We start from the raw sequence: 13523 nt of genomic DNA, 5'->3' as shown, positions 1-13523 counted from the left end.
CAGCCCCCGGGACCGCAGGACATCACTCACTCTGATGGGAGAGCCGGCGGAAATGCCGCCATGGAAGGAACACACTCGAACACGCCCCTGAGAACAGCAGCCTCATAGCCCCCCCCCCGCCCCCCACGCCAGCCCGGGGCGCGGCCAGCAGCGGCCCGGGGGAGGCTCCCTCCTGTGGGGAGAACGCGCGTGTCTACGCATCGGGGTGTCGCGGGCCCCAGTGGGCGAGCGGGATGAAGAAAGCACACCCACCACGTTCTCTCGCATCAAAATAGAGCCATTTATTCAAGACCCCGAACAGGACCCGTTGATCCTATCCTAGCAAATGGGCTGCGAAGTGCCAGGTGGTTCTTGGCCAGAGCGTGGGGTGCGGGTGGGCGGACAGGTCGGGAGGCGCTGGCGGGAACCACGCGCCGTGCGCGGCTGGCACATCTGATGGACAAACACACCCAGAAGCCAGAGTCCAAAACCCAGGGGAGGGGCGGAGGAACGCGTCTGCGTTTGACAAGCAACACGACTTGGAAAAAAAGGTGGAACAGGTTTCAAGAGGAAAATAACCAGAGCGAAGTAGGCCTTCCTTGGGACAAAGCGCAGCGAGCTGGACAGAAGGAAACCCCAGTCCCCGGCATGCGGTGCGCGGCCCTCGCCTCCCGGGCCGGGCCAGCCCTGGCCCCTGCAAACCACGGAGCCCGGGCCGGGGCCGCCTGCTCAGACCAAGGCCACGTCTGGTCACTAACACGTAGGCGTTACATTAAGCGCTGTAAGGAGGCAAACAGTGCCGGGGCACGGCCCGACTTTCCAGGGACACGTGTTCCCGGCGGCCCTGGGCGGGGATGCTCTGCAGAGAAGCGCAGGTTCCTGTCGGGGGAGGGGTCAGGCGGTGTCCGCACCTCCGCACCCTGCGCCCCAAACCTAATGATTTCTCAGGGCGGAAATGCTTAACGTGGTCCGGGTGTCGGCTGCCCTCAAAGATGAGTGTGGTGACTTCCTAGACTTCGCGCTTGGCAACAGCCCAAATTAAACACCCAACTCGGAAAAGCACTTTGGGGCCTTCTCTGGCTCAGACTCAAGGAAGTCACGGATCCACGGGGCCTGGCGAAGTTGTCGCAGACCCAGCAGTCCAGGCCTCTCCGATGCGCTCACCTGCCCGGCACCGCCCCTGAATAGCATCCTGTCTCATCTCGTAGCTGGGACAGTGGCTGAACCTGCCCTGGACGCCCTGCCCGCCAGGCCGCCTTCCTGTCCCTGCTGCTCTCCTGCTCTGCCCGCGGGAGAGTGAGGGCCCTTCTCCCACTGCTACTTTCAAAACCAGGTCAGCGTCGCGCTGACAGTGCAAAGGCCACCTCATCCAATGAAAGGAGATTCCCGTGGAAACGCAAACTCGTTTAATTTAAAAATAGTAAAAAAGGTTCATTATTAAAAAAAGAAAACCTAGTCTCTTGGCACAGAAAGAAGAGATGGAGACAGCGGAGGTGATGGGTGACACTCTACCCTTAGTCCACCTTGCAGGTGCAAGGGCCTCCCTGCCCGTTCACTTCTGTCCCTGCCCGCCAGGGGTCAGCCGTGCCAGGCCCGCCCAGCGGCTCGGGGGCAGTGGCCGACCGTGGAGGAGGTGCCACCAACAGGCCACACAGCCGAGCAGTCTGCTTCTATGGCTTCCTCAGTTCCGGCTGGTTTGGGACGGGCTCCTCGGGGTCACAGTGCACCCCTCTTCGGTTCCCTCCCAGGGCTACAGAGGGGACTCCTGGGGAGATCCCACACTGTTCCCCAGCCAAGAGCGGGACTTCTCCCTCCGCCGAGGAAATCCCGCTGGTCCCGGGTCTGCGTCTCCACCCCCGCTCCCGCCCCCCCCCGCCCTGCAACGGGAACAGCTCCCTAGAATATTTTAAAATATGAAACCACACAAAGCTATCTCTGTCTGATGGCTATTTTAGAATTTTAAAATTGCTTTAACATAAAAATATTTCCCCCCCAAAAATACTCCGGGCTCTCCTTAAGTCATTTTTCTTTCCTCCTGTAAAAAGTCACCCTGCCCTGCCTTCCTACATAAAGCACTTATTTTGCGCCAAAAGTGCCCTCAAGGCCTAGGATCTGAAACAACTACGATAAAGGGGAGCAGGGGAGGGAGAGGGGGAGAGGGGAGGGGCAAGAAAGCTGTCCTGCAAAGATTTTGTCGTGTCCCCAAGGCCACATCAACAGCAAATCAAGACACGCTGAATGGAGAAAGAAGGTGGAGGGATAGGCAATGAGGAAGGGGAACAGGCCCCATCGTGGACGGAAGGCCCAGTCGACAGGATTCCAACCGACAGAAAAGCCACCTGACAAAGAAGGTTGTGTGAAACGGGGGCGCCGGGATCACAAGCCCGCATTTCAGCGGCACAGGCTGGGCTTTGAACATCCTCGGCGAGGGCGACGGGAGTGTCCGAATTGTTAGGGCAACACGCAGCACGCGGGCAGAGTTCTCCCACCCCCTTTCGGTTATTGCAGCCTTTTTCGCTTCTCTTTTGCCACAGCTTTTTTCCCCTCCAGTCTCAGCCCTCAGAGCCTGTCTGGGTGGGAACCAAACTGGGACCATCCCGTTGGAGGTGTCACGCTTTCCAAACAGATGTCCCTGTGGAAACCACTCTCCCACCTCTGATACAATTGTGTGTGTTTGAAACTTTTTGACAAGAACTAGGAAAGATAAAGGCGCCCAGGGCCCAGGAGGAGCTGACGTCAAAGTCCACGCCCACACGCCACGCCCGTGCAGTTTGGAGCCCACAGGATGCCCCCCCACCCCCACCCACCCCACGCGAACTGCTGGTGGGTTAGAATTCTCTTCTCTTTCCTGCAACATTCCGTTTACTTTCGCAGATCTAACACACACACCTGCAAGGAAACAGAGAGCCCGTTACCTTCAAACACACAGAACCCAGGTAGGCAAATCACACGGCCCATGAACCAAATCAGGCCCACCCACTATGCTTTATAAAGTTTTATTGGCACACAGTCGGGAACATTCAGAGAAGCTATGCTACACCTGAGGGGCCGAGCCTCTGACCAACCGGGAAGTAACGCAGAGGCAGTGGCCACGGGCAGGTGTCACAGCCCAGACGCCTAGAGGCAGGGCCCATGACAACTCAAGCCTGCGCTCATGGCCTCTGGGAACACGTGGGGGCTACAGGACACTCGGCCAGCCCTCCCACCACCCCCACCCCACAGAGTCACGGGCCCCGGGACCCAGGAGACCTATGGAATGCAGGTCATACCTTTATCAGCAGAGGATCAGGCTGGGGGCACAAATGTGGGGCTGAGGCAGGAGCAAGGTTCTCAGCCTCTGCCCTGGGTATCAGCTGCCTGCGGTTTCCCCTTTCGGCCCCACACCCTCCTCCCCCCAGCAAACCCTGGTGCTGCTTACAGAGCCATCGGACGCGCTGGCGCCCACTTTGTCCCCTTGGGCGTTCCAGCAGACCTCGAAGATGCTGCCAGTGCTTCGGTAGCTGTGGACGAGCCTCCCACTCTGCAAAGCAAAGCAGCGGTCAGGAGCTAAGGGGGTGAGGCTGGGGGGGAGCAGGGCCACAATCTATCTATAGCCACCGCCCGTAGCTATGACACTGACCACCAGGGGGCAGACGCTAAACACAGGAGCGGCCCAGCGAGTGCCCTCTCCCGCTCCAGGACCCCTTGGGGGATGTCGGACTGCAGGTTTTGGCCTGATCCCCGCAGGCCAGGCTGAGGGACCCCGTGCGCCGGGCCTCTAGTATTATCATCTGCATACTTATATTTAGAACCTGCCCAGGGCGCCCTGGCCCCCAGGCCGCCTTCCCGTCCCTGCGCTGCCCCTGCTGCTCTCCTGCTCTGCCCCCGGGAGAGTGAGGGCCCTTCTCCCACTTCTACTTTCAAAACCAGGCATCCTCTCACTGAGGATCAAAGAGGTTTGTGGTTTATAAAACAGGAGTGACATAATTTGATGAGTTTTTGGCAATACCTAATGCCATTTTTCTATGATGTCATTTTACAAATCCACCCGTCACTGCTTCTATGAAGAGGGACTCTCGCACAGTATTGCTGGCTGCATGTTTTCCACCTGGCCTCTCTGGGCTGTGAGGCTTGGCAGCAGGCTGGTTCCGCATGGGGCCCACCCTCATCTCCCCTCTCTAAGAGGATGCAGCCCATCGGAGGCAGATTCTGGAAGCCTGAGGTCTCAGTGGACCTCAGTGGACCTCGTGCCAGTCCACCTGCTTCATGTACTACCAACCCTTCCCACAAGGGGGCATGGACTCAATTAAAATGCACCTCAATTTCAACCCAGCCACAGGGAAGCTGGAAGGCAGACTGGGTTAGAAGGGGAGAGGGGAGGCCATTTAATCCACCCTAAAGTCACACAAATTGGATCACTGGCTGTTTGCAATGGCTCCGACCATTTCTCTTCCATCAGCTAGAGAACCGAGAGGTGACTCCCCAACATAACACTCCCTGCTCTATCTCCCACCCACTTCCACTCTTTATATTCAGAATCTGTCATCCTCAGGTGCAGCCAGCGATACCCATGGCTACATTTACTCAAATGCTGTCTCCTTTTAGTTCTGCCAATAGCACAACCCAATACCGACATACCCTTTCCCACAGAAACATAAACTATTTTCATTAGAAAAATCAAAATGGCACAACAAAGCAAACAGATATGCCTCTGTACCCTCCCATATGCTACACGATGGGGAGTGGCTGGCCCCGCCCCTTTAGCTGGGCCCCCGGAAAGTGCAAATGGAATGACACCTGTCGCCCCAACCTTAGTACCTCGAGGGCAGCATCTCTGGAGACAAGAGGACTGGGTTACGGTTGTCTGAGATGACGGCTGGCACCCCAGAAAAGGATGAGGCAGGCAGAGGGTTTCATGCCAGGGACTTAGAAGCGACTCAGCATAAACTCCCCAGCAACGGTTTTGAGCCTGGGTCACTAAAGGTTGACTTGGTGTTACTCGGAGAAAGGAATCGGGGATTACCTGAGTATTCCAGATGTGCACACACTTGTCAAAGGAGCCGCTGGCCAGGTACTTGCCGTCGGGGCTGAAAGCGACACTGTAGACAGGCTCCTGGTGTTTGGTGAGCGTGTGGATGCACACGCCGCGCTCCACGTCCCACAGCCGGACGGTGGAATCGAACGAAGCGCTAGGAAAAGGGAGGAAACATCACCATAGACACGGGGGTCTTCTATTTCTCTAATACATACATCTATTATGTGTGGTTTTCCTTTCACAGCTTTTACATTTCCAGAGACAGTAACAGGTACGCTTCATCACGGCTAAGTGTGACTCAGATACATCGACAACAAGGCCATTGTTATAAAGCAATTCCTTTCTTCTTTTTTTGGATGGTTATTGGGGAAACATTGATTTCATGTTCATTTGTTTCTGCATTTCCTATAGACACAGACGATAAATATGTCTATAGAATATTTACTACATTGTCTTAAATGTAGTAAATTTAAAATACAACATTTAGCACAGCTGGTGTGGCTCAGTGGTTGGGCATCGACCTATGAACCAGGAGGTCACAGTTCGATTCCTGGTCAGGGCACATGCCTGGGTTATGGGCTCGATGCCCAGTGATTGGCATGCAAAAGGCAGCCAATCAATGGTTCTCTCTCATCATTGATGTTTCTATCTCTCCCTCTACCTTCCTCTCTGAAGTCAATTTTAAAAAATGAAAAAACAAAAACACAACACAACATTTATGGTTACCAACCAAAATATTTGGAAAAATGGCAAATTAAGGGAACACAAGTTTTAGTGCAATGGGAGTTAAAATACAATCACATGCAAATATGGCATCGTATTCCGAGAGCTGCAAGTTTTCTTTTCAGACGTAAAAGAAAGAACACATACAAGAGCTGCTATCTGGTGTTCTCTCTCTGAACGGGGACTCACCGGCACTGCCTGTCCCCTTCATACCTGGCTGAAAGGACAGTGGGCCTCTCAGCTGATGCAGGAATTCCTTCCTTCCCTGTTTTCTAAGAAGTGGCCTTGGGCTGAGCACTTTCAGCAACAAGGACCCTTGCTGCTGTGAGACTGACCGGCCTTGCCACGCGGCGGAGATGGGGAGTCCCTCCGTATCCACGAGCTGTGCCACCTGCCCCTGTCCCCACCACCCCTGCTCTGCAGCGGCAGAAGCCCGCCACTGCTTCCTGGGACCCGGACGTTCCCCCCCAGCCTTGTCTTCTCCGGCGGGACACACCCCCTCGCTGTGTGCACCCGGAACCCGACCCTGAAGGAGGCCGGCACATCCTGCCCAGAATCTCCTCAGCTTCTTTTTCGAGGCGTTCTCATTAAACACAGGACCTGGATGGAGTCCGTGAGCACTGGGCCGAGACAGTTCTGTGCAGCGCAGCCTGAGGCGATGTGGTTCTGGGCTGCCCATCGCGGCCACGTCCCCTCTCCCCAATTCTGGGAAGAATCTGCTGCTTGGGGGGGGTGCACTATATATATGGCTCGGTCAGCCCTGGCTAGGGTGGGGGAGCCCTTTACTGCCACTCAGAACTCACGCCACCGAGTTGGGACGAGTAAACCAAGGTCGCGGTGCACTCCGCTTCCTTTGTCTGTCGTAATGAAAACCTTCACAAAGCCACATGCTGGAAGCCTGGACACGTAACCCACCCTCCCACCAGCCCGGTGGTGACAGGGATCCGCACCGACTCGGGCGTCAATGCATAGCTCGGATGTCACTGCACAGCGCTGTTTCGTGGGCCCTGTCCAGGGGAGCTACTCTTTGTACAGTTTGGAAGGACGGGAACCCATTCACAACACACTTTAGCAAATTACGTTTACTGGCCACATTCCTATTCCCTGCGGGTTCAAGTAACATCTACTGGCCACAACTTTTACAAAGTAACTTTTCCGTTCCCTCTGATACAACAGCTGTTACAGCCACGGGGAGCAAGGCTGCTTTTGGGAGCCGCCTGGGACTGGGTTGTGGGCCGTCCCCCTTACCTTGCGAGCATGATGTTGGCGTTCGGGTTGCTGGTGGCGGGTCCGGTCGGACTCCACTTTATGGTGTAGACCTCTTTGCTGTGAGCCTGCAGGTCATGGACGCATGTGTCCTGCTTCATGCTCCAGATCTAGAGAACACATCGGGCAGAATGTGAGCAGGTGCTCTTTCTCCAGCCAGGAACGGCTCAGCACCGTCACTCTGTGAGCGTGCCTCAGGTTTGGGGCCCTGGGGAAGCTCACTGAGGGGGGTCGCTGCCAGACAGAGGGGTGGGAGAATCCTGGGGGCACCAGCAGCAGCAGGAGCAATGGGGCAAACTTCTAGCAGCAGGAAGAGTGTTCGTTACAAAATCATCACCCAGAGCAGCCGTGACCATAAGACCCGCACTAAGTTGAGGGGCTGCCTGGGATCAAACAGCCCATCCTTCCACGTTACCTTTAATGTACTGTCATCCGAGCAGGACGCCAACAACATTCTAGAGGGATCCCACTTGATGGCATTAACCTCATTCTGAAAGAGAGCAAAGGATTTTACAAGGAAATAAAGGCCTGTGAGTAGGTACCACAACCGTCCAGTGGGGTGGGGGTGGGGGTGGGGGGACACTCCATCATCTCTGCAGATTATTCAGTTACTCTGGGTATGGAAGGCCAGTCCAGGACCCACACATTTCCCTCTGTTTCTTACTCTGCCTTTCATTTATGTAAAAAGCAAGGCCACATACCATGCAAAGCCGTCACCCACATCCACAACGCTAAGAAAAAAATCACAACTGCACTACATCCAATAAGCACAGCACAGTTGTTTTGAGATTGACACTGAAGATCACTTTCACCCTGGCCAGTGTTTCCTAGTGGTTATAGCACCAGCTTGTGCACCGAAGGGTGTCCGATTCGATTCCCAGTCAGGGCACACACCTGGGTTGCAGGTTGATTCCCAGTCCTGGTCGAGGTGCATGCAGGAGGCAACCAATGGATGTGTCTCTCTCATGTCAATGTTTCTCTCTCTTTTGCTCCCTCCCTCCCTTCACTCTCTCTAAAAACCAATGTCGACATTTTCCATCAAATTCAAGAAAACTGGCTATTTTTATTTCTCTTCAGGTTCATTAGCCTTATTTCTGCAACCTCAATCGGCTGTTAAACCCACATATTAAAATTTCATTTCAGACACTGTACCTTTCAGCTGTCAGATTTCCATTTCACTGCCTTTTTAAAAATAATAGTTTTCTTTTCTCTGCTGACATTCCCCATCTATTCACTCATGATGAGCACCCTTCCCTTTATGTCCTCACACATTTGTCTAATAGCTATTTTAAGTACTTCCTTCAAAATCCAACATCTGGTTCATCTCAGGGTCTTTGTTTTCTCCACAGCCTGGCCATACCTGGGTTAATGCAACCACCTGAGATACTACAACAGCCCAAGCAGCACAGGGCTGCAGAAGGCCTGGTCTGCAGGCACAGCATCTCTTTTATTAACCCCACCCCCAAGAACACAGTGAGGTGAGAGCCATAGTGGTATCACAGATTTGAGTACGAGAGAGAAGGAGGAAAAAATAAATTCAAACAGCAGTTGACAAAACTGCTTAAAGAAATGTCAGCGGTATTTTAATAGGGTCTAGGAAATAACGCTGCACACATCCCTGTCCTTTAAAAACTCAAGGGGCACGTCGGCCGTCACAGCACCTTTCAACCCGAGGCACAAAGGAGACGGCTCCCACCGCCCAGCACGTTCCCGTGGACGCCAGTCCCGTCGTCAGGCCTGGCACTTACTGTGTGTCCTTGGAAGGTTTTGACAGGGCGGTCGCAGCCCAGTCTGCAGACGTGAATGCACTTGTCTGTGCTACAGGAGGCAAAGGTCGTGTTGTTCTGCCAGTCCACATCGAGAACGGGGGCTGTGGGCGGGAACAGAGGGAGGACGTGTGGATCCTATGTCCTAACGGTAAATATCACGTTACATGCAATCTGACACACGTAGGCTGGGCTCCCGAGCTGTCTGCCTTTGGAGAGGTGCCCACTTACTGGTGGGAGACACGTTCTGTAACACATTCAGCACCGTCCGCGCCATCCGTGGTGTGAGATGAAAGCAACACCAACGATAAAACTCACCAGCGGCCATAAAAGATGTGTGTGGTGTGGCCTGAAAACTATGAGGACAGGCACCTAAGGCATCCCGGGTCTCCTCACTCTGACTGCCTCCATCGCTGCTGGTGTTCTGGACTGAGGAGCAGGCGTGTGTCTGTGCTCTGACACAGTGGTGACACGCCCTTGCTGGGACCTTCCCTCCTAGTCCACCCCTCCAGGACCCACGCCCCCTGCTGGAGCCCGCGCCACACACCGAGATGCGCCGGGCCATCTGGGGGAGTCCTTGGGCTCAGCCCTCCCGTTTAGCCATCACCAGGCACCCCAAACTACTCATCAGGAAAGACACTCTGCCCCCTTGTCAACATCCGCTCAGGGACACGTGACATAACAGTGCACGCTCAGCCCACACATTCCGTGTCCCTCTCCAAGGAAGACATTGCCCATGACGGGAAGCGGCACCTGCCCCTCGCGCTGGTGTCCCCAGACAGGCCGCTCCTGCTGGAGGTGCGCAGCTATCTTTGTTTCAAGGTAAGAGGCTGCCCCTCACGGAAGAATTGAGTCCCACAGAGCAAGAGGGATCAGGTGGAAACCTGGACTCTCTGGACCCCGGGCTGCCCCACGTGGCCTGCTGTGGCCACAACACAAAACAGATGTGGTTAGGGCCACAGCGGTGGCTGCAAGGCTCTATGGGAAAGACTGCCCACCTCAGGGCTGACACTGCTCTCTTGGCCCACGTCTGAGGACCTGGATTTCTGGAAGGTTCCCACTATTCCATAAACTGATGAGAGCAGCTTCTGTACCCAAACTGCAAACAACGTAGTTTATGCCAGCTTCCTTCCAGGAGTCTGCCATCTGGGTACGAGCAGGCAGGCAGTGCCCGCAGGACCAGCCCCCAGTGAACATCCTGCACACCGAGTCTGCAGGGAGCTTCCCTGGAGGAGGCCCTACCGTGTGGCCGGTCGCACCTGGATTCTGGGGACGGGGCCCGCCCTTGGTCCACAGAAGACCACTGCAAGTGCTGCATTTCGCCCTGTGACCTTTTCCCTTGTGGCCAATTTCGCTGTGTCCTTTCACTGTGATAAACCTGAGCCGTGATTTGCCGGATCTGGGGGGTCTCAGGGACCCCCAACAGAGTCCCCCTGGACTGGCAGGGGGAAGGAGGCCACTCTGGTCCAGGTATTGGTCCCCTGTGGTGTTTTAACATTTTGATGTTGGGGAATCTGTACGTTATAAGCCTAAGAACAATGCTCACCATGATTACAGCTAAATTGCATGGACACATTCCTCAGAGTATTCACGATTTCCTCCCGGGACATTTCACAGGGACTCTGTGCTATTGTGTCCAAACTAGTGGCCTGGTGCACGAATGCATGCACATTGAAAGGAAATTAATTAGAAGAAATATTTTCATATCACTATTCGCCCTTTCTCTATAATAGAAGTGGAAACACACGTGTGCGATTGGTGCCAGTGAGAGCGTTATATGTATCCTGCATGCACGAGTCAACTTAGCCTTTTATAGATATAGAACAAACTTGCTTAATTAGACCTGCTTTCTGATGCAGCTAAACTTTTTCCAGCCCAGTGAAGCACCCCCACTTCTCTTTCAGGTAATTGTCAGCAACACAGCAGTAAATATCAACACAAAGCAAATTATTATTGTAGATCACACAGGGAGAACAAAGGGTACGTATTTAACTGCAGCAGTGTTTTTGACTACATTCTGTGCAGTGAGAAAACCTGAAGTCATTTTCTAGGTTCCCCATTTCTTACTTCTTTTCAGTCGGGTCAAGTTTCTAAGCTTTCTAAATCTCTGTTTTCTGGCTAATGAAAAGAAAATAGGATTCCACCGGGTCTCCTATCTACCTACTCCAGGAATTCTATGAGGATCAAATGGGATGAGGCACGGGAAAACACTTCACAGACATTTGGTTACAGTGTAAAGTGTTTCCGCCTGGCTATAAAGCAAGTCCTGTACCTGGGCTGAAGAAACTGCAAGGAGGCTAGTCGTTGCTAGGGAGAGGAAGCCGGGCGTTGCTACGTGACGTCATTCCCCGGATGGGGAAGGACACTTAGCACATCAGCCTTTTATATACATAGATCACAGAACAAAAACAGAAGACTCACCAGAATGAAACAGAAACTGCTGTTTGGCTTCTCCTGCGTGGGCATCCCAAATTATTGCTGCCTGTGCTCCGCAAACAAAAAGGAAACATTAGTGATTGTTCCTCTGGCCAAGTTTTCTCTCAGAAAATTTGTCACACAAGATGAGGCAGTGAGCCCCGCCTCCTTTCACGCCAGCCCCGCCCAGCAAACACAGAATGTGAGCCACACGGGGAACTTTGCTTTGTAGAAAGCGTTCTAAAAAAAGAAAAAAACTGTTCAAACTACCTTTCCTTTTTTTCTTTTTTAGGGCCGTGACTCAAATATGAACCAAGGTTGCTGCGGCCATAAAACTTTTTAACAACGCGTTTTATTTCACTCCAGTATTGCCGAAATACTGTTTCAACATGCGTTCAGTATCTATCTGTTAGTGAGGTCCTTGGCAGTCCTTTTTGCCTACGTCTGTGGAGCCCAGTGCTTTATACGTAACAATCTCGAGAGCCATGTGTGTTGTTGGCAACTCCACAAAACACAGCAGCCACAACTGATAATCAGAAAACTACAAAAATTGGTGGGGATCCCCTCTCTCCCATCACAAGTTGAAAACTCATAATAAAGCTTCTCTAAGTATCTTTCTGGCACTTTTCCGAATGAGGAGCTGAAGAAGAAATGGGCATTTCTGAAAACTGTCCTGTGCATTGGTCACGCCCTGAACTGGGGATAGTAGGCAGAGCAGGGCCACGCTGGCCTGTATGGGGAGAAAGACCGTTTCCCTGGAAGACAAACCGAACCCTTATGAACCTCCTCATGCTGGGAAGGCAGGCAGCGCTGGAGGCAGCTCAGGGACACCACTGGGATCATGTCTCCATCAGCTCACTCAGCTGGAACCAGTGCACCTCCCTGTCACTGACAACAAAGCTCTGTTGAAAGTAGAACTAATTATAAGTAGTGTGGATTGTAGAGATGTTCAGAGGAAATACTCAGAGCAGTGAGTGCCTCTGAAACCTGACTCTCCACATTCTGGATCGGCTCTAGACCAGCGAACACCTTTTATTCATTTATTTGGTGGGCCTAACACTTTCACTCACAAACAAACCAGGTGCTGCAGAGAATACATAAACTCGCAAATCGGATGCCATTTCGCACACTACGCCAGTCATTTTGTTGATGTCTACATTAAAATACCCCGGGCAAAAAGGAATGTATTTTCTAAAACAGCAAGTACTGTTAGGAATCTGAAATAGCCCCTTCGGGTGAAGCTTCCACTGAAGGTCAATGCTAGCATTCTCAGAAATCACACTTCCTCCTTGGGTGTTGCTTTCTGAACATTATTATCTCTGCCGTGGCTGGCCAATAAAGGCAGACGGCGCATGGCCCAAAGACTGACAGAATTTCAAATGTGCACTTTCACTGACCAAATAGCTCATCTCAATACAACTTCAGAAATCTTTAGAATATTCAAATAAACGCTTTTGAGCATTTTGATCTACTATAGTGTTACTTCATCATTTGGAATCCCTAAAGCTATGCTTAGATTTGATAACTAAATCAGTATCTAAATTTGATCCCAAATTGTGTATTATTAAAAGTGCTTGTAAAAACAAACAAAAACAAACAAACAAACAAAACAAATAGCTCATCTCCTGGTAGTGAACACTGATCATCAGGTAGAAAATCAGAAATGAATACAAAAAAAGTAGCCCTGAGTCGGTAAGGAGGTGAGGGTGCAAAGCACTGGCTAGAATTCCGTGAAAGGGCAGAAACTACTGTCTGGACCCAGGGCTTGCCTTCCAACCTAGGTCCACTCCACACCAGTTCACCCCTAGGCAAGTCCGCAAGGCTCTCTGAGGCCTGTGGTCCATGCTCTGTATGCCCACCTCCCATCCTGGAGCACCAAATGGGCCAACAGTAATGATGACCAGCCACGTACAAGACACAGTGGTATGTGGGTAACATCTGAATTAGGGCCCCTCAGCAAAAATTTGATGGTAGTTTCCAGAGAGCCTCTATGTGGTGTGCCAACCATAGCATCTCAGCTTTTTATGTTAGACCAGAGGCCTGGTGCATGAAATTCGTGCACTCTGGAGGGGGGGGCCCTCAGCCTGGATTGAGAGAGGGCGCAGGCCAGGCCGAGGTTCCCCACCGGGGCATGATCGGGGCCAGGGAGGGATGCAAGAGATTGGCCAGCCGGGGAGGGACCGTGGGAGGGCTCCAGGGCATGTCTGGCCCATCTCACTCAGGCCTGATTGGCCAGACCCCAGCAGCAAGCTAACCTACCGGTTGGAGCATCTGCCCCCTGGTGGTCATGCCCATCATAGCGACTGGTTGACCAGTTGACTGTCTGCCCTCTGGTGGTCAGTGCATGTCATAGTGAGTAG

At 52.9% G+C, this 13523-nt stretch overlaps 1 protein-coding gene across 2 annotated transcripts in view; it reads right to left on the bottom strand.

Moving 5' to 3' along the window:
- Positions 1-256: 256 nt before the first annotated feature.
- The window catches only part of LOC132213086 (F-box-like/WD repeat-containing protein TBL1X), a 33799-nt gene continuing 20532 nt past the window's right edge, over positions 257-13523 (bottom strand). Inside the window, exons 7-14 of one of the 2 annotated variants that reach the window (XR_009447886.1) lie at positions 11170-11230; positions 8731-8852; positions 7398-7472; positions 6965-7092; positions 4982-5147; positions 3398-3499; positions 682-2868; positions 257-642 (exon numbers count right to left, since the gene is read on the bottom strand). Coding sequence is in view for 1 of the 2 variants with exons in the window: in XM_059659144.1 (XP_059515127.1) it covers positions 2842-2868; positions 3398-3499; positions 4982-5147; positions 6965-7092; positions 7398-7472; positions 8731-8852; positions 11170-11230 (681 nt within the window). In the remaining variant the exon portion in view is untranslated. Of the gene's footprint in view, positions 2869-3397; positions 3500-4981; positions 5148-6964; positions 7093-7397; positions 7473-8730; positions 8853-11169; positions 11231-13523 lie in introns of both variants that reach the window. The other variant, XM_059659144.1, reaches the window with a different exon arrangement.

The sequence above is a fragment of the Myotis daubentonii genome, chromosome 12, assembly GCF_963259705.1.
Source record: "Myotis daubentonii chromosome 12, mMyoDau2.1, whole genome shotgun sequence".
Taxonomy (NCBI): domain Eukaryota; kingdom Metazoa; phylum Chordata; class Mammalia; order Chiroptera; family Vespertilionidae; genus Myotis; species Myotis daubentonii.
This window is presented reverse-complemented; position numbering and strand designations above follow the sequence as displayed.